At 41.4% G+C, this 18,414-nt stretch overlaps 1 protein-coding gene across 1 annotated transcript in view; it reads right to left on the bottom strand.

The window, feature by feature from the left end:
* The window catches only part of PRDM16 (PR/SET domain 16), a 187,451-nt gene that overhangs the window by 125,555 nt on the left and 43,482 nt on the right, over positions 1–18,414 (bottom strand). Inside the window, exon 3 of the mRNA XM_068415101.1 lies at positions 9,701–9,751. Within this exon, the coding sequence (XP_068271202.1) occupies positions 9,701–9,751 (51 nt within the window). The remainder of the gene's footprint in view (positions 1–9,700; positions 9,752–18,414) is intronic.

Genomic DNA, 18,414 nt, shown 5'->3' with positions numbered 1-18,414 from the left:
ATTAGGGATAGGATGCCTTGACATGACAGAAGATTTCTTCAGTTACTTGTAGGACACATTAAACCTAAATAGAAGCATGAGGAAAACTTACTCTGAATTTTATAAACTAGTTTATAATCTATTTCACAGCTTTCTATACTTCTTTTCTATACCTCTGTATCACATTTTAAAATAAGGGGTAAAAGAAAAAAAAGAAAAAAAAAAATCAATCACTTGGATAGCCAAGGAAGGATTTAAGTGCTTAATTTAGGTTCTTCTTCTACTACTACTGTTATTATTTTATGTGCAACCTTTCTGCATGCATTAACAGCTGGTCAAGTGGTACATGTAGAACTGTAAATTTCAAAGAAAAGTGACCAGACTTCTGTTCCCTACAGCTGCTCAACGGGACAGAAACTGTCACCAAAAATCCCTCTGCAGCGTTCAGAGAGATAATGTTCATTCTTCTCAGCTCGGGAATTTAATCAGGGGATTTTCAACACTTAACTTCAAGCTAAAGCTGGAAATTGAGTGAAAATTACTCAAGCCATAACTGAAGATGGAAGGATGAAGTTCACATTTCACGCTATTTTTTTCCGTTATCTTTAGGGCTATGTGTCTGTCAGAAGGAAGTTACTGCCAGTTCAATAAAGGCAAAAGCGAAGGCAACACGCTAGAGAATTACAAAGTGCCGAGCATCACTACCAGTGCGAAGGACAGCGCGGGGCTGCGGCGCTCGGCAAGTGGCGCGTGCCCTCGGCTGCGCGCGAGCCACCTGCCCCAGCCAGCACGGGCCAACGCTGACTGCGCTGGCGGGGCTGAAAACGAATGATGCCCGAGTGGGACCCTGGGTGTGCTGCAATTTCCTCGACTGCTGCTACAGCTTCTCCTTGGGAAGGTCAGAATCAGCCCTGCAAGCTCTTCTGTCTCTGAATTAGCATGCAGGGGATTGTGGACTCTGAACTTGGCAAGTCCTCGTCGGTTTAAATACTACATAAATGCTCACTGCTATTATAAATTAAAGCTAAGACTAGAATTGTATGCACATTTCCCAACTCAAAACTACTTTGTTGAAAAGTTACAATTTGATTAAATCAAAGTACTCAAAGAAATTAAAATTTATCAGAAGTTAAAGGAAATAATCTGAAAGTATAACTCAATTAGGGTGAACTATTTTTGGCCCAACTCGAAATAAAGTTTTGAAAACTCATGATGATACGAGAAGAAACATCCATATTGGGTAAAAAAATTTTGAGGACAATCATTAAGACGTGGAGCCAGAATTTTCTCTCTACCCTCAAAGAAGGCAGGTTTTACACTGCAGGTTTGAGCATACAGCACTCATTCATGCAACTGCTGTAGCTACTACAAAGAGCAAAGGAATGAACCTCATTTGCTTACGATGTGCTGCTATTGCTTGCCGAAATTTCCACGGCTAAAGCCAGAAGGTACTACTGAACATCACTGAATAGGTGACTTCTAGGAATTATTCTTCTCTCAAACCTGCCGTATGAAAAATAAACTTGGGCTTTTTTTCAGAACACATATTTTATAATCTCATAAAACCCTCATCTATTCTAAAACCCCATCTAACTGGCATCATCAGAATACACTGCACTCCTGGCACGTGCATGGACAACAGTCGTATCTTCACTGCTTCGCAAACCCTTGCTGCATTTCTAGAGCAAAATATGAAAAAAAAGAACAAAAGCATTTTTTGGTTTTGCTATGATATATATATGTAATTACAGGTCACTGGCATCCAGCTCTCTGCTTTTTGGCTGTTCTCTTTTCCTTTTTAAAGCAGCACCATAGGTGCTAGGAGCCAACTTCAAGTCACTCTCCCTGCTATTCACAGCCCCCCCCCCCCTTTTCTTTCTTCCCCAATTACTGTCCAGGTTTTTCTTTTTAGCTCGCGAGCTCTAATAGGCCTCCTACCTGATATATATTCTCTTTAATAGCTGCACAATGTGATTAACCGAACACTGCACACACCTCGAGAGCACAGATTACATTAATAGAACCATCTGGCTTCTCTAATGTATGTAACGTACACAATAAATCCTGATTCCAAATTTCACTCTGGAACAGAAACCTGTCCTGCCCAGCGCAATCTGTCCTTACAGCACTGATGGATATTCCCAGGACTGTGTAAATAACTGGTGGCAACACACCCGTGGGCTCTGCTGCGGGATCGGTCGCAGCCTCCTCGCGCTCCCGGGGCACCCCCCGCGCGGTCCCGAACCCCGAGCCCGTTCCAGGAACGGCTCCTGGCCCGCTCGCCCGCTGCGTCCCGGGAGGAACTGCCGAGCGGAGCAAGCTGGGGGTTACCTTCGCAGTTAACACACAGTTTTGAAATCCCAGAGGCTACCATTCCAAAATTTGTGATGTTTTGTCTACTGCGGTGATTTAAGGTTTGTCAGAAAATGTCAGAAAGGCCACGAGGCCAAGGGCTTCCTGATGACTGAGGATTTTCTTTCACATGACCTTCCTGAAGTTGATTTTGGGCTCCAGACAGTGCTGCCTTCAGCTCTGACAGGGGCCGGCTGGCAGCAGATTCATGGGGATCTCTGGGGCATTCTGGCATTTTTAAACTGAGTAGAGGCTGTAATACCTCCTAATCATCCAGAATATTATTTCACTAGTAATCGCCTTACAGGCGGTACGTAAATGCCAGCCTTTCAGTTTGCAGTTCGTTAGCAGAAAAAAGAATACGTGCTCAAAGGTATGCAAACAATTAAAAACATACCTGGATCCAAAGGAATAAACGTGTATGTAAAGTATTTTTAATTTCACATATGATGTTACATGTGTTTTTTCAACAAGGAATCACTGAAATTAATTATATATACGCTGAGAGAGAAGCAGGATCATGAGAAAAGTATTAAAAGTATTAATGTGTGCTTGTGAATGTTTTCACAAACACAAAGTAAAGAGAGCTCACGCACTAGGACACGTGGGTTTCACACTATTTAGGAAGCTCTTAGCTATAAAAAAGTTTATAAATCTGAAATTTGCATACAACTTCAGCATAACCGATTAACGAGTCTCCTTTCTTGGCGCTGCTCTGCGGGGCCGCCCGACCTCGCCAGCCGAGCAGACAGCCCGAGCGGTCCGTACGGCGAGGCTGGGCGAGGGCTGCCCGTGCTGCTCTGTGAACACTCAACAACGGAACAGGAGATATTTCGAACCACTTAGAAAAAGAGGAATAGAATGAATTACTCGACCAGTGAGCTAATGAATTACCATCTCTGCCCTAATGAGATGAGGTTGCACTGATGATGAAATATGACTCTGACACTTATTATAAATCACTAGTGGAGTGGTTTTGGCTTCTCTCCCCCTCAAGCAGACCGCCAGTCGGGCACAGGGGTTAAACAGGACAGCAATTTGGCCTTTACTACTCACACGTCCTGCTCAGAGACGCAGCAGATCACCGACTCGAACCGACTGAGTGGGTTGGTTTGTTTTGTCAAGGGAACAGCCTCCTGCCTTCTTGCTTTCGAAAAAGTGTAGCTGGTTTTGTTAATAACCATAAAGTCCGTGTGCTTATGTTTGAGATTCACTATACGAAGACAAGGTGACCTCTCGTAACTGTCTGCGCCTGAAGTTAAACGGACACTTTTATCTTCAGAGATACTGTCCAACAGAGGTGCATGTCATTTGGAACAACGTGTATAAATAGCTCAGCAACACATTTCGGACACTTCCCTCTCCGCTACAGCCATTCACTTCTTCAAGAAAATAAGACAGCAGGTTATAAATTAGCACTAAAAGAACAAATCAGCGTCATTGCTCTTTGGTTTATGCTGGTGGCTGTAATGACTTGAGTATGAACTCGCCTGGAGTGGAAGGGAGGAAAGGAACCAACTTAATTTACAGAAAGGTGTTATTTAAAGTTGCATGAGGCGCTCACCCCGTACCCATACTTCGCATTAACTGGCCAACAGAGAACATGGTAAATTGCCATTAACCACCCTAATCATCTGTACCACCGGAACCACTGGAAACAGAGACCTGCGCTGAGGCCCCGCTGTTTGCATCTTCTTGGGATGCTTGTGGCTACTGTTGACTCGAATGTACTGGAGATCTGGAGAGGGCAAACTCAACCACTGCTACTCCTCTTACCTTGGCCTGATCTACGGGTTCAAAACCCCCAGAGACCTCTGCATGGAATCATTTCTCATACACACACACTACACCATCAAGCCCAAACATCTGTATCACAGAAATTAAACGTACAATGTTATTCCTGCAAAATAATTTAACCAGCACTTTCTTGGCCGACTTTTCTGTGCCAGCCTTACACCTTTTTTTTGTTACTTTACATGCTTCATTTCAGCAAAATCAAGGATGCAAACTTCTTAGAAGTACTTAGTTTCCATGGAAACCTAAGCTGACTGCAACATTATTGTTCTCGAGAGGGAACTGACTTTACTATATGTTCATTCACTGAATTAATGGACTCCTGGTTCTTTTATTAGCAGCTCTCTAACAATGGAAAGAGAGAAATGTTATAAAAAAGACTCTCAGACAACTGTCCACTCTTTTGTCCAGGGCTTATTGGAATGACGCAAGCCTATTCAAGAAAAGATTATAAAAATCAACTCAAAGCTGCCTCTGTTTGTGGCAGCTAAACATACCTTTATTTCATAAAGATACAACCTATAAAACAAGCAAATCAAAGCTCCTTCTGAAATAGTAACTGTAAGGCAGTGATCATGCTGAAACTGGACTTTAACGGTGATAACTGGGTACTGTCACACAATCTCACAGGGTTTTGTGAAGCACCATTAACCTCCAGGCTTGGTCACTGTGCAGCGCTGTCCTCGAGCTCCCGATAGTCTGGTACATTTTATAAGAACATGCTCTCCTTTTTTAAGCTAAATTTAAGCACACAAAAGCAGGTGGTATTTTAAAAATAATTCAGTCTGGTTAATAGTGCAAATTCTCAGTAAGTATGAAGAGTGTTTTAAAACTACTAAACCTGGGGGTTTGATTCTTCAACGTACAGAACTGAAAGATGAAGAAATATCACTGAAATTTGGATTTTTCCATCTTTACTGACAATTTTAGAACATCTTTTATTAGATATAGATGATAAATATATTCCTAACATATATTAAATGCAGAAATGCAGTAAGTGCTGCAAATCCAGGAGGAACTTTAAGCAGCTCAAGTTAAAATCTCTAAGTCACTCTCTCTGCATGTATAATATTACGACAGACCGTGCGCAGGCCTGAGGGTGTATGGCCCAGCTAGTAATTGCTCCACAAAAGACAGTTAACAGTTCCCTCGCTCTTCTCTAACTACCTTCCTGACTGCTTATTGAAGTCTGATTTCTTACTCCTCTGGGTCATCATTCATCAGTCCTACAGATCCCACCGGGAGAGACCGACCAGACCTTTCCCTATCCCTTGTTGCCAGAGGCCATTTCTGACGGCCCATGATATAGAAAATGTCTTCACAGCAATCCAGTGGGACAAACTATGGTTATAATACCCAAATAATCATTTTGCAAATTATCATAATTATCAATCAATCATCTTGTGTGAACAATGTGTTTCTGAAGTATCAGATGGTTCCTGTGACCTGTAGCATTTTGTATATAATAATAAACCCAGAGAGATTTATGGCCCTATCCCGCTTCGCATCTGCAGTAACAAAACATCAGTTGGTTTTTACTTTTGTTTTAGGAATAAAAGCTTTCCATCTACCCAGGTTTCTTGTTTACTACTTGGTGCTTTCTAAGAGGTCAAGATCTCTAATCTCGCCCAGTTTTCTGACAGTAACTTTATTTTTAAAAAAGTCTGTGTGATTTGGGAGCAGAGAATAAATTATGGTGCTGCATAAATGACTTTTTAGTTTATAGCTTCATCAGCATTATATTACCAGCTTCTAATATTTTGCAATGTAGGTATGAAGTCAGCCAAAGCAGAGGAAAAAATTGGTTTTGTCTTCAGTTTTTGTTGTGTTTTGTACAATACCAGATTGAACCCCTCTCTTTTGAAGCTGATAGCATCTCCCGCTCCCTGTGTAGTACATTCTTGTTAATGGATAAATTCAAGCTCTCGAGAAAGTCAAAGAATAAATTTAAAGCCTTTTGCCAAACGCCTATCCTACTGGATTTTGATAAGACGGCTATTGAGCTTTAATAATGTCTTCTATCCTTTTTCAGCTGGCCCTTAACATGTCTCTTTATTTGTCCCTAAAGCCTCTTCAGCGATGCCTTTTTATTACAAGTCTCTCAGCTTGCTCTCAAGGGAGACAGGGTCGACAAGAGTGATAGATAGATAACTCTATAGATTATCTCCCACAGATGTTTTCTCTCCAGTAGCCCCTCAGGCTATTCCCTCTAAGTAAACAGAAACTAAATAGAGAGTCTACTGAAGAGAGAAGTCCCTGAGGTCTCTTGTCACCACAGCCAGAAAAACAGCCCCTCCGGAGGAGGCTGGCCAGGAGCTCTGCACACAGAGCCTCCTTCAGTGTGATTCTCAAACCATCACCCAAAGTGACTTTTAGAGGAGAGAGAAATGCACCTAGCACTGCTCCTTGGGAAGAAAGGTGTCTTGTAATGGACACTGGCCTTGCTTCCTGCCGGAGGAAGTCTAAATCTTTCATCCCCCTCTCAAAGTTAAATCAAAATGACAATGAAGATAACGATAACGAGCCATATTTTCAACGTATTAGATGCACTGAAGCAGCTTAGTAAATTCAGAGCAAGAGAAGGTGTGAGCTGCTCTCTAAGCAAAATAAACAGACTGCAGGACGTGGCTTGGAAAAAAAGACGTTTGGGGATACGGGACAATATACCCGCAGGAATAACTTACGTATTTGTGCACGTCTCAATGTATGCATTCACTTCACTAAAAAAAGTTAATCATCTACTTAGCATTATTTTCACAATCAATTACATAGAATTAAACAATCAGGATGAGGAACTGATGTATATTTGTGCAAGTTAAACTAAATATCAGCAAGCAAAGCAGATAAAAGGAAAACTTGGTCGGAGTACGCTACGTTTTAGTCTACGGCGCAGCATGGAAAAATGATCCTGGATACAGGTCCTTTAATAATATTGCTAGAAATCCTACTTCTTGTGAGACAACCCCTAACAAACAAAGCAGCTTTCTGGTGTTAGTGGTCCCCGCAGAAATAACAGTAATACAAACTGTAAAATACTGGACATAGTGGGAAAATACTTTGTATTTTGCTCCGAGCCAAAAAAAGCGCCTGCTTTAATATACAGTATAATAGTGTCTCCTATGCTACACCTTCAGACTTTTCACTGCCTTTCACTTTATGAAGTTACCTAAGAGCACATTTTTTTTTTTCCTGGCAGCTTAACAGCAGAAATAATACTGGGGTCAATTTTTAAGCAGAGATTGCTTCCTGTGCATCTCCCTACACCTCCCACTGCCATCACGCTTCCCTTCCCTGCTATTTTTTTTTTTTTTTTTTTACTGTTTTTTTCAGATTTTCTCTGCATTCTAGACATCTTTTTCTCTTTCTAGTTCTTGCTACTACCCAACTCTGAACCTGTGACACAGCAGACAGTTCAATGAACCACTGAAAATCGTGGTCCTGCTGTTTGGCTCTGACTTCCTTTTCTCCCAGGTTAAATCAGCCCACCCACTACAGTTACATTTGTCTTCAGTCACCTTCTCACCACCAACTTATCTCTGAAGGAACAAGAATAAATTGAAGTCAAACCTCAACTATTGTGTCTTCAGGGATATGACAACTGAATGATTTAGAGAGGCTGGAAAAGGAAATCTTCTCCCAAGAGGGTTTTGTACCACTGCAGCAGAATTCTAGAGTCCTACTTACAAACAATTTTAAGATACTACAAAAATTGTACAGAATGATTTTCCATTCTTTATTTTTCATTTTCTTCTGACTGAAAGGCTGTCTAGCAGTAGTCTTTTCACAAGCCATAAAGTTTAGACTTGAACTCTTTACCTTACTGCTTTGACCTTTTTTACCCCAGCTGTAAAACCCTACTGCCCATCTTTCAATAAATTTATCACCTCATAAACTCCCACTAGTGCTTCTCTACAATGCATTTAAAAGACAGAAGTGGAAGGCCAGTCCTTCCCCCCTTGTCAAATATCATAATTGTCCAGTTTTATAACTGCTGTACAGGAAAATATTTAAGGACGCAGTATTTTTCAAAGACCTGTTGTTTTTGCAACATTCTCCTTTGAAATATAAATAATGACATTTAAATACAAAACCATATACTGAATATATAAACGTCTATATATTCTAACGTTTTCTTAACGTTAGAATAAGTTTAACGTTTCCTTCTACCCTGGTTTCACACAAAGCCTGCTCTCTTTAGGGTAATGTAGATTCTGTGAGGTAGGGATGTGCAATTTAGTTGTGATATTGTAATTAAAGACTGAGAAAGAAATAGCAGAGCAGTCCCGAGCCATGGAGCATTTACTCCATCCTTGTGATAAGTGCGTTGTGATAATAAGAACCTGCCACCTTGTCACCATGTCTGTTCAGACAAAAGGATCCCACAGAGGCAGAGGCAAACACCAAATGAGTTATGGAGATGAACAAGGTAAAAAGTTCAGCAGTATTGCGACAGGTCCTTCGCAAGGTCATCGGATGGTCAAAGGACGTTTCATATTGGTAGCCTGGCTTTCTAAAATAAAGCTTATTTTTCTCGACACGGTAAGAATAGAACGGTCCATACCAGCCATGTGTCTAAATACCTTTTCCCAAACTAACTTTGGAGCCTGACAAGTATTATATTTCACTTTGTTTGGCAGAGTGAAACAAGTGTTTCCTTTTAGCTTTCACAGTTAAGAAACAGTATTGAAGCTCGCCTAAATGGATGAATAAAAATGGCAGTTGTTGCAAGTTCCAATTTAAAATATTTTCCACTTTCAAAACCTCCTATTTTATGAACAGGACTGTGAATACCCATTGTAAGACAATTACATCTGAAAAGAATTACAGCTAACTCATTATTTCAACAAGGACGCACTACCTCTAGACATCAAGAGAGGCTATAATCAAATATGACTTGTAACACTTTACTTTAGCTAAGCTGTTAGCCAGAAGATAGCCACGGAAAGAATGTCATTTTAGCCTTCCTGAGAATAACCCCAACCAAAATAGTAGGCTGGCTACTGAAATACGTCGTGTTGAGGCTGCCTCACAGCTACTATGAAGAAATTTATACAGCTGGGCTGTATTTGGAACACATTTTTCTCTGGTCAGTATTACAGTTTAAGCACCACAATGTGATGAAAAGCACCAGTAATACATCATACGAGTTAAATTTTATCCTTTTGTGTATCTATTCCTTTTCCCTTGGACTTCACATAAGCCACATTTACATGGTGAAGTGACCTCTAAAAATTTAGCACTTTTAACAAAGGACCAACATTTTCTTTTACTGGAAAAGAGGTAAATGAGGTTTTTCAGTTTGGACTGGTAGCTGTTTATATTGTAGCTGAATCAAGGAACATTTCAAACCATTACTTTCTTTTTCATAAAAACTGGAATCACAAGAAGACAGAGAAGTATGCCAATAGAGCCACAATACTTAATCCAAAAAAGCAACAACAAATATTGGAAAACTTTTACAATGCTATTGCAATACACACCTTTGTTCAAAAGTAAGAAGAAAAAAAAAAAGTGTCTAGGTGTATTTCAAAGGCAGACAGTAAAACAGCGTGCACAAGATTGATCCAAGTCCTACCTTTTTTATACTGCTCTCTTGGGAGGTCACCTCGGGATCAGTCAGCATTTGCTATGAAAAAACAGAATAGAAAAAAAAATAAGTTGAATTGCAACTAAGAAGGTTACAAAATAATAAATATTATTATTATCATTATCATTATTATTATTATTATATTGAAAGGCCACAATTCTCAACTGCAACAGAGCAATGCAGACGTTTTGGAAGTCAGATGGAAGGCTTATACCAGAACTACCATTATGTTCTCCCACACATTTTAAGGTTTTCTGTAGATTCCACGAATGATTTCTTTAGATTTGGCTGACGAGAGCACGTGTGTCTTTCCCAGCTGGCAGGTGACGTGGAGCGTGGGCACCAAGAGGATGAAGACCCGTGGGCTCTACAAAAGCGAGTCCCTCCGGAGCAGGTGGCCAAAGCCAGCTCGCCCCGCCGGTGGGCCAAGCCAGGGGCAGGCCTGGTGCCAGCCACACTCGAGCATCCCAGCATCAACCTCACAAACTGAACGCTCTCCCCTCCTGCGCCAGGTGCTCAGCCAAGAACGTCACCACGCTCCAGCAGCTGTATCCGACCACGGGGTCGGGGCGTGGGGTGCTTTGGGACCTCAGCTGCGCAGGAAGCTCGCTAGTTCCTCCTCCAACAGAGGTGTGGTGACACCAGTCATTAAAACGCTGATGTGTTCTCCCTCAGATCAGACCCAGGTCAGCAGGCATTCAGGGAGGTCAAGTACCCAAACTTTGTATCACACTGGATAGCCCCATCAGCACAAACACGCTCTACAAGGACACGATCGAGCAGCCGGACTCCAAGTATTTAACTAGTTTCACTGACCTCAGTGGGCATCTCCAAGTCTAAGGTTAAACATATGCTCAAGTGCCAGGCTGGGGTCAAGGTACTCGGGACTTCCAGGCCTGGGCAACGTATTTTGGCTACCAAAGAAGTGTGGAAAAAAGCTCCAAAGAACACAGAGCAAAACGCAAGGAAACCCAAGATAAAATGAGAATGGTTGCACGTTGCAAAGGAACTTTACTAAAAAAAAAAAAATTAAAAAAAGAGCAAAGGCCAAGGAGGCTCTGCTGTGTTTCAGCAGCTGAGGATTTGGCATGAAGCTCTTGGACCCCTTTGACCATGCCCAGGTGAGATCAACCAGTTGACAAATTTCAAAAATGCTGGCAAATATCTCCAAGCTCAGCTGTAATAACAACGTGTCACGTTGTAAATAGTAAGAATCTTAAACCATTCTGTATTTTACAACAGCTCTAATAGATACTGAAACTGCGGTTTAGAAAGTAGCTGAAAGCAAACAGGACCAAGAGGTGAATACCAGAGCAATAAAAATCTGTGTGTTCCTGCACTTGTGTGTGCACACACACGCTGAAATCTCACCCCAAATTACTGCAAGTTAAATATCCACCCTGTGCGTGTCACCACGCTGCTGGGGAACTGCCGACTGCTCGCCGGTGCAGAGCACTCTCAGCTCCCGTTACTTTCTCCAGGAACCAGCGACCCTCAAAAGCCATTTGAGAATTAGGCCATGAAACCTTCAGAGCTGTAATATAAATATGCCCACGCTAAATGACTTAAAAGCCTTCATGGAACACTGCTGCTTCCAAATGAAGACACTTAACTATAATTAATATATGCAAAAAATCTTTAAATACAATTGGTTAAGTATGTGCATTCAGAGTGCATAATCCACCCGTTCAACATGACCATAAACGTAGAGGGGGAAAAAAAAAAATCAAAATGAAGTGCAAATTGGGCTGTGGTATAGTCCTGTATAAACAGGCTTAAGAGTCAGGAATTCCTGAGTCTGAATCTAAATGCCAACACAAGCTTCCTTTTGTTGGTTTGGACAGATCTGCGCTCAAGGGGCAGGTTCTGCTTCTTAAACTGTATTTTTTTTTCCCCTTCAATTCACAGAAGATCCCAAATTTCAAAATTCTTAGAGAACAGAATTTCTGTAAAAAGTATTTCATACATATTCAAAAATTGTACGTCTACAGAAAAGCATCAGTGGCTGTTTACCTAAACTGCTCAGAATATTTCACAATGGCTGATTTTTGACAAGGTGAAATATTTTTTCATTTTCCTTCTATTACAGAACTTCTGGGGAAACAAACCCTGATTTCATGAAGAATTTTAATTTTGATGGAATCATCTCCACACTCAAACTATCAGAAAAGGTATTGTAGCAGTAGTGGGAGATTAGGAACTCTTTTTAGATTATATTTTCCATCCTTCCTTTACACCAGACTTTAAAAAAGAAAGATGACTATGTCCAAAATGCAACAGTATGGGACTAAGTTCTGCCACAGACCTTCTGCGAGAGCTTGGACATGGCCCATGACCTGACTGTCCCAAATTTCCCATTTGCCCATGCCAGCAGAAGACGCTGACAGTTTGACGCTGAAGTCGGTTTGGCGTGTGGTGGGGTGTGGTGTGTGCGTGGAGGGGCAGAGGACAGGACCCAAAACCTCCTGCTGCCAAAGCAGTGCCAGGGCTCTGACAGAGCCTGCGGAAACCTTCCCGGGCTGTGGAGGAAATTCACAATTCTTCTTCTGCGTTCCCAGCCTGGAATGAAAACAGCCAGACAACACCTTTCTAGAGGGATGGAAACCCAACACTCGGATCAGGTACGTTTGCATCCCGTAAGCTCTGAGGGGCAAAGACCGTCCCGTGAGATCGTGCTCTGCAGCCAAAGGAGAACGTGATGGCTGCAGCACTGCGATGTCAATAGTACCTCCTAATTAAATGAGAAAGGGAGAAAGAGGGAAAGTGAGTACCAGATGCGATGTTTATTAATAAGAATAACAAAAGATACTTTGAAAATCTACTCATTGGGTAATTTTAGCGCAGGCTGGACTTCATCTTATGCGAATGCCATAAGACTAAATATAGTGCTTGACGTGTACAGTGGGCCGCGCTTTTGCAGTTGACACAGATGTTCTTAAATGTACTCAAAATTTACACCATATGCTTTTTCTATCAACTGATATGTTGACTTTAGCCAAAAGAAAGACAACATGTCAGCAGCAGCCTCGTCAGAGGACCTGGTGTTTGGGGGCTCTCCTCGGAGGTGTGTCTCCTGACTGTTGATGAATTTTGCTGCGTTTCATTTCCTGGATTCGGCGAACTGGTGGCAACAGAATCCCGACTTCGTTACATTAGTTAGGGATGTGCTATAATTTTTGCAAAGCCTCCTGAATGTATACTAAACATGTCAAGTAACACCATGTGATTCTTTTTGAAAAACAGTTTACAAGCTGGCATTCTCCAGCTGCAGTTAACCCTAATTTGATTACATTACCGAGACAGATCACAATGAGCTTATGTAAATAGTAACGTTATCCATTCATTCCGTAAGCTCAGATAAACTGTCATTTAAAAAAAAAAACCCACAAAAGTTAAATAGGCACGGCTTGATGCATTCACGGAACTCTAACGGCGAAGAAGATGACAGACTAGAACCTGCCCCTGCTGTATCACTGTAGATCTTGATTTTTAAGAAGTATTTCCATGTCTGCTCCGAGTTGGAAACAGAAGAGAACGCCCAATAACTCCACAGAGGTCGGTATGCAGATAATAGCACTTTTTTCAATAATCTGTTCTTCATTATCATCTGATTCTTTAGTAAGACCTCAACACATCACCACCGAAGTCAGTCAGACTTACAGCTAAGCAAGCACTTCAGTGTTTACGTCGGTGCCCAGGTATCCGCCCTTGAAGCTTCTGAAAACCGCAAACAGCACGGCGTGGGCTCAGCCTGGTGAGGGCTGGAAGCGTGGTGTTAAACTTTGCATTCAGGAGCTGGAACACCCTTCAGAACACATCAGCTAACAACCCCACAATGGCCAAGTCAGAGATGACATTCTCTCATCGTAAAACCAGAGGGAGAAGGAACCCACAGAAAACCATTTCAGCACTTAAGGATTTTTTTCTATTAGCCGCATTTTTAAAATACAGGGATTTTATAGCACTTGTTGGCCAACAATTTACCAAAATTTTACATTTTCTATAGTAAGTAAATTTGTGAAGCCCTATTAGCTTGAGGAAATTTTCAATATCCTGCCTTGGGAATTTGAAACGAATGTGCCTGGAATTAAGAGGAAAGGGAGGGAAGCTCTTGTCTGAGAGGAAGAATTTCCTTTCCTGGCTGGTGAGTGAAGGAGGATGAAGAGCACTACTCTGACTGGCAAGAAACAAGGCAAGGGCTGAAAAGAGTATAAAGAATAAACCAACCATTCAGTGCTAAGGGCAACCCCAGCACAATTGGGAACACTGTAGAGCAGCCAAACTGTGGTTTGTGGACCACTAACAGTCTGCAAAGCCGTGGTATGTGCTCCACAGACCACTATAACCATTTATTTTTCAGTTGAAAGTCTGAACAAAAAGGTGGTACAGTGCTGCATGAAAAATGTTCAAAATCAGGAGGGATCCGTGGCTCAAAGTTTCTGGTGATCGGCCGCAGGGAACACCTCTACACTTGCTCGTGCCTTGTGTCCTGTATGGCTTTATAGAGGATTTTTTCCTGTTTGCCAACTTTTAGGAGAACAAAATGCAGTTTACGGAGGCGAATCACTACAGGTTATCCCAAAGGCTGTTCAAAAGAAAGGCACATCCCAAGCCATCTTTTAGTAAGAAACAGCACCTTCTTATCACAGGAACAAACATCTCTGCATCCAGAAAGGTGCAGGAAAATGCCAGGGGTAGTTAATGTTAAGAAGAATGAATGTCAAACATTAGGAATATGTTTAAGAAGAAAGACTGCAAGAAAGAAGATAAACATGCAATTTACATACATGGTATCGCAAGTTCTGTATCACTTTTTAAAGACATAACTTCTCCATGACATTGTGATCAAGTTCAACGGCAAATACCAGGAAGTTAAACAGAATCTAATGGAGAGCATTTGTAATAACTTCAATAAGCTGAGGACTTGAGACTTTCAGCCAAGCCAAATAAGAGAGGGCACTGATTAGTAAATGTCACCGTTTCTCTTGCCAAGCACTCAGGGACTGGTGATAGGAGAGTATTAAACATAATCTCACAGTCTTTAGGGGCTCTTTGATTTTATATTGCATTCTTATCGGGTTCTTAAAGTCCAGCGTTAATGAGCAGGAGAAACGCACTTGATAGTTTGGCAGTTTTGCAAAAAGAGAACGGATTTCATTCATCACACGTGCTCCTTGGATCCACGTCAGAGATGCATTTCCCTTTCACATGGTGCCACATCTAACCTCCCTCTATTTCTCCATTTCAAAAGTCCAACACCACCTTTACCAACCATCTACTTTACTCTTATTATTCAAAGAAAATAGGTTTTACCAACCACAGAGAATGAGATCTTTAAGGACCTTGGCGCGGAGACGAAACATTTACGTAGTAAATGCACACGCACTGCATCCCCCTTTTGCAACATACAGTGATTCTTGAGTGAGTCCCCATTAATAACGTCAGCCTGTAAGTCTTCTGTCTAGTATTTTGCTCACTTCTTGAAACACTTCACAGAAAAGAAATATGTAACAGTAAACATGAGAAAAAAAAGCTTAAATTAATTATTATTTTCTTTTTACAGATGTTTCTTATTTTTACAGATATAATCCTTTACAAATATTATCTTGAACTCCCTTTTTTCCTGAAGGGAAACTCCATTATAAAACCAAATTCTGAAAAGCTGAAAGGGACGCTTCTCTCTATGTCTAGTACTGAGCAGTGTGTACAGTCTAAGGACTAAAACAGACGTTGTAACTATTGAACTGTATCTACATTCACTCAGTTTGTTCATCTTCAAACCTGGGAACACGCCTAGCAGACTTCTATGCTAAATAAAATATGAGATCCTCTGATGCCATGCGCTTCTGAACTACAAAGCAGTTACATCTTCACTCTAAGCATAGAGACAACAGTAGTAGAATGGAAGCTCGGGGTCATCAGCTCTAAATTCTGCCTGCCGCAGAACTACCTAACACAATCACTTAATGTATCTAGAGCTATTTATTATCTGAGCAAAAAATCATCTTGAAGAGTGAAGTGTAATGTTTTGGTTAACAGATAAGGCTCTGCTGTTGGCAGCAGTGTCAGTGGATTGGATGGTTAGCTTTAGTCATATATGATCCATCTATCTTATGTTCTCAACCCTTTTTAGTTATAAAAATGACCTTGATATTGACAGAATAATATAAATGAACTTCCTCTGTACTTCATATATTGATAACCTGTTTGTTAAGATGATCAGTAATAATCATAAGTAAATAAAGAGAGACCATACATCTTCTCGTAACGGCAATGCTGACGTGCACTTGATATGACGTATGGGGACCTCTGGGCTTCGCCTGAAGAGCTCATACTTCATATTAAATTGCAGCCTTTCTATCCAGGACACACACTGACAGGTAAATCTATACAAGGCAATGCACTCAGATCTTAGTATCTAATCATACCTGTAACAACCAGGACATCTTAGAAAATACCCTCAAAAGGAAGAAGTGTATTGAAATGGATTCAGCAAATACACCATCTAGTCCCTAAAATAATTCATTATTCAAACACCAGTCATTGATGCCTCCCTTCGGGTGAGGTTCATACACAGCTAATCGGCTGATTTGCCTCATTCTTGGTCTCACTGGGGTCACATTCATTTCCAATTGTGCTGACAACTTTCAGAAGCTCCCTGCCCTTCTCCCTTCAGCTGCGGAGGTTAAGTACCTTCAAACCTATATGGCAATATCAACCCTATTTCTTTTTTCTTACAAAATCCCCTTCATCACAGACAAAGTCTTGCCATTGATGCTGAAACTGACTGGCACCAATACAGTAGGGAAGTCTCAGCACTTCAGTCTCTCCATGCGTACAGTTGTCAAAGAGAAGGACTAGGATTAGATGTACCAAGGTAAAAGATTTTCTTCTTCAGGTCTCAAGACACAGAGCAGGGCCAGCTGGCTGTGGTTTCTCCCATCACCCATGCTGAATGATACAGCCTCCATCCTCATTTAAATGTAATAATGATACAGTTAAGAATTTGAGAAAGAACACAGAAAAATTACCTCATTTCATTCTCTTCCTCACAGCCTAAAAAGACACTGATAAGAATTATGAATTGTTTCACCACATTTAAAGAGTATATAACGAATAAATCTTTTCATAGGCACGCTTGTCTGTTGTGGTTCAAAAGCCAAGTCTTTTCTCTGCCCAAATAGCACATGATTTTGCTGAGCTCACTGAAAGTGTTCTAGTTCCCCACGCGCAAGCATGTCAAATCACGAGCACAAAAGAAAAGCCAACTTGCAATTCACCGCATACAGAATTTGCCAAAAATCCAGCTCAATAACTGCAGCTATATCTAGAGCTTGTCCTCAGTTCCATCAAAGTAATGGCCTTCAGTGTAACCACAGTCGTGCACCAAAGCTAAATAGCTAAGCTGTGACATGTAGATTTTTGATCATTAATCACACTTGAAGGAAAATAAAGCCAGTACACAAATGTTCCCACCAATTTCAAAAGTCTGAAGTGGGAAACGCGCTGTCTCGTTTGGCAGCTTAGCTTTGCTGCTCACCCTGTGAAAGGGGCGAATGGAAACAGCAGCCTTCCTAATAGCTGGTACCGTCCAGGGGAGCGCAGGCTGTCTGGGAATGCATCCCTGCCTGGCACGCAGACAGAAAGGATGGGATATGTCAATCTGCTACCCATCAGCAGGATAACCTAACCGTCACTTTAACATGACAAGGTCACAGTCAGTGTGATGCAGTATGAAAAATGGCCCATTAAAGTCTGAGAAGAACTGGAAGAGAAACATAAGGCTGACAATGAGATGTTCAAGTCCTATTTGTTTTAGTGGAAGATGCAGAGACTCGGTGCTCCTTTGCAGGGACCATCTTATCTGAAAGAAAAATAAGAAGATGGTGACCAGCGTAGCCACCATGGGTGCCTGCCGTAGGGAGCCTGAAGGAAGTTTACTTCCTTCTCGTTTAATTTAGCAAAATAAGCCTTTGATGAACCGGAGATATGAAGAGCCTTGCATGGGGGATTTTCTGTGCTAGTCTGTTTCTTTCGTGGTATGATCTGTGTTAACCACAAGGAACAGTTTCTGCTCTTACACACGCCACTCTTCTGCCCCTTGTCCTCAGGACGCACTGCCCCTCAAATAGGGAATAAGTACTTACTCTGAGTTGGTAAGTTAACTCGGAGAGGAATTCCCTGCAGTAATGTTCTGTGCAAGGAAAGAGAACAATAGAGGGACAGAAAAGGGCACTTTGTCTTCCTTTCTTCGGAAGTAATATTAAGCAAATGATACTCTCTATAAAGAAAAGTTAATACGGAATTATTCTGTGGACTAACTTCAGACATCGGCACAATCAGTTTCTTATTTAAAAAGCACACAGTGTTGTTTTATCTGAACTGATAGGGGTGCCAGGTGAGTTCCCTTTTAAGAGCTGTAGAAACAATCTCAGACAGAACTGGATAATATTATGCTTGGAATGATAATATTGTGTTTGGAAAAGGTCAATATTTTATTTAATCAGCCAGACAGAGAGTGGGTGGCAATTTTAATGCATTTTCTTGAGACAGGAATTCAGGGAGTCCAAAGGGAAATAGGTTTCTGTTCTTTTCTTGGGCTGCTGATGTCTTCCACAGGTAGGAATTTGTGTTTAGAGTGTTCAAGGGCATGATGTAACAGGGCTGGGTACAGCTCCAGTGCTTCTCTGGAGGGAATGCCA

This window comes from Nyctibius grandis, chromosome 17 (assembly GCF_013368605.1).
Source record: "Nyctibius grandis isolate bNycGra1 chromosome 17, bNycGra1.pri, whole genome shotgun sequence".
In the NCBI taxonomy this organism is placed as follows: Eukaryota; Metazoa; Chordata; class Aves; order Nyctibiiformes; family Nyctibiidae; genus Nyctibius; species Nyctibius grandis.
Note: the sequence above shows the minus strand (reverse complement) of the source record. Positions and strands in the feature narration are given on the sequence as shown.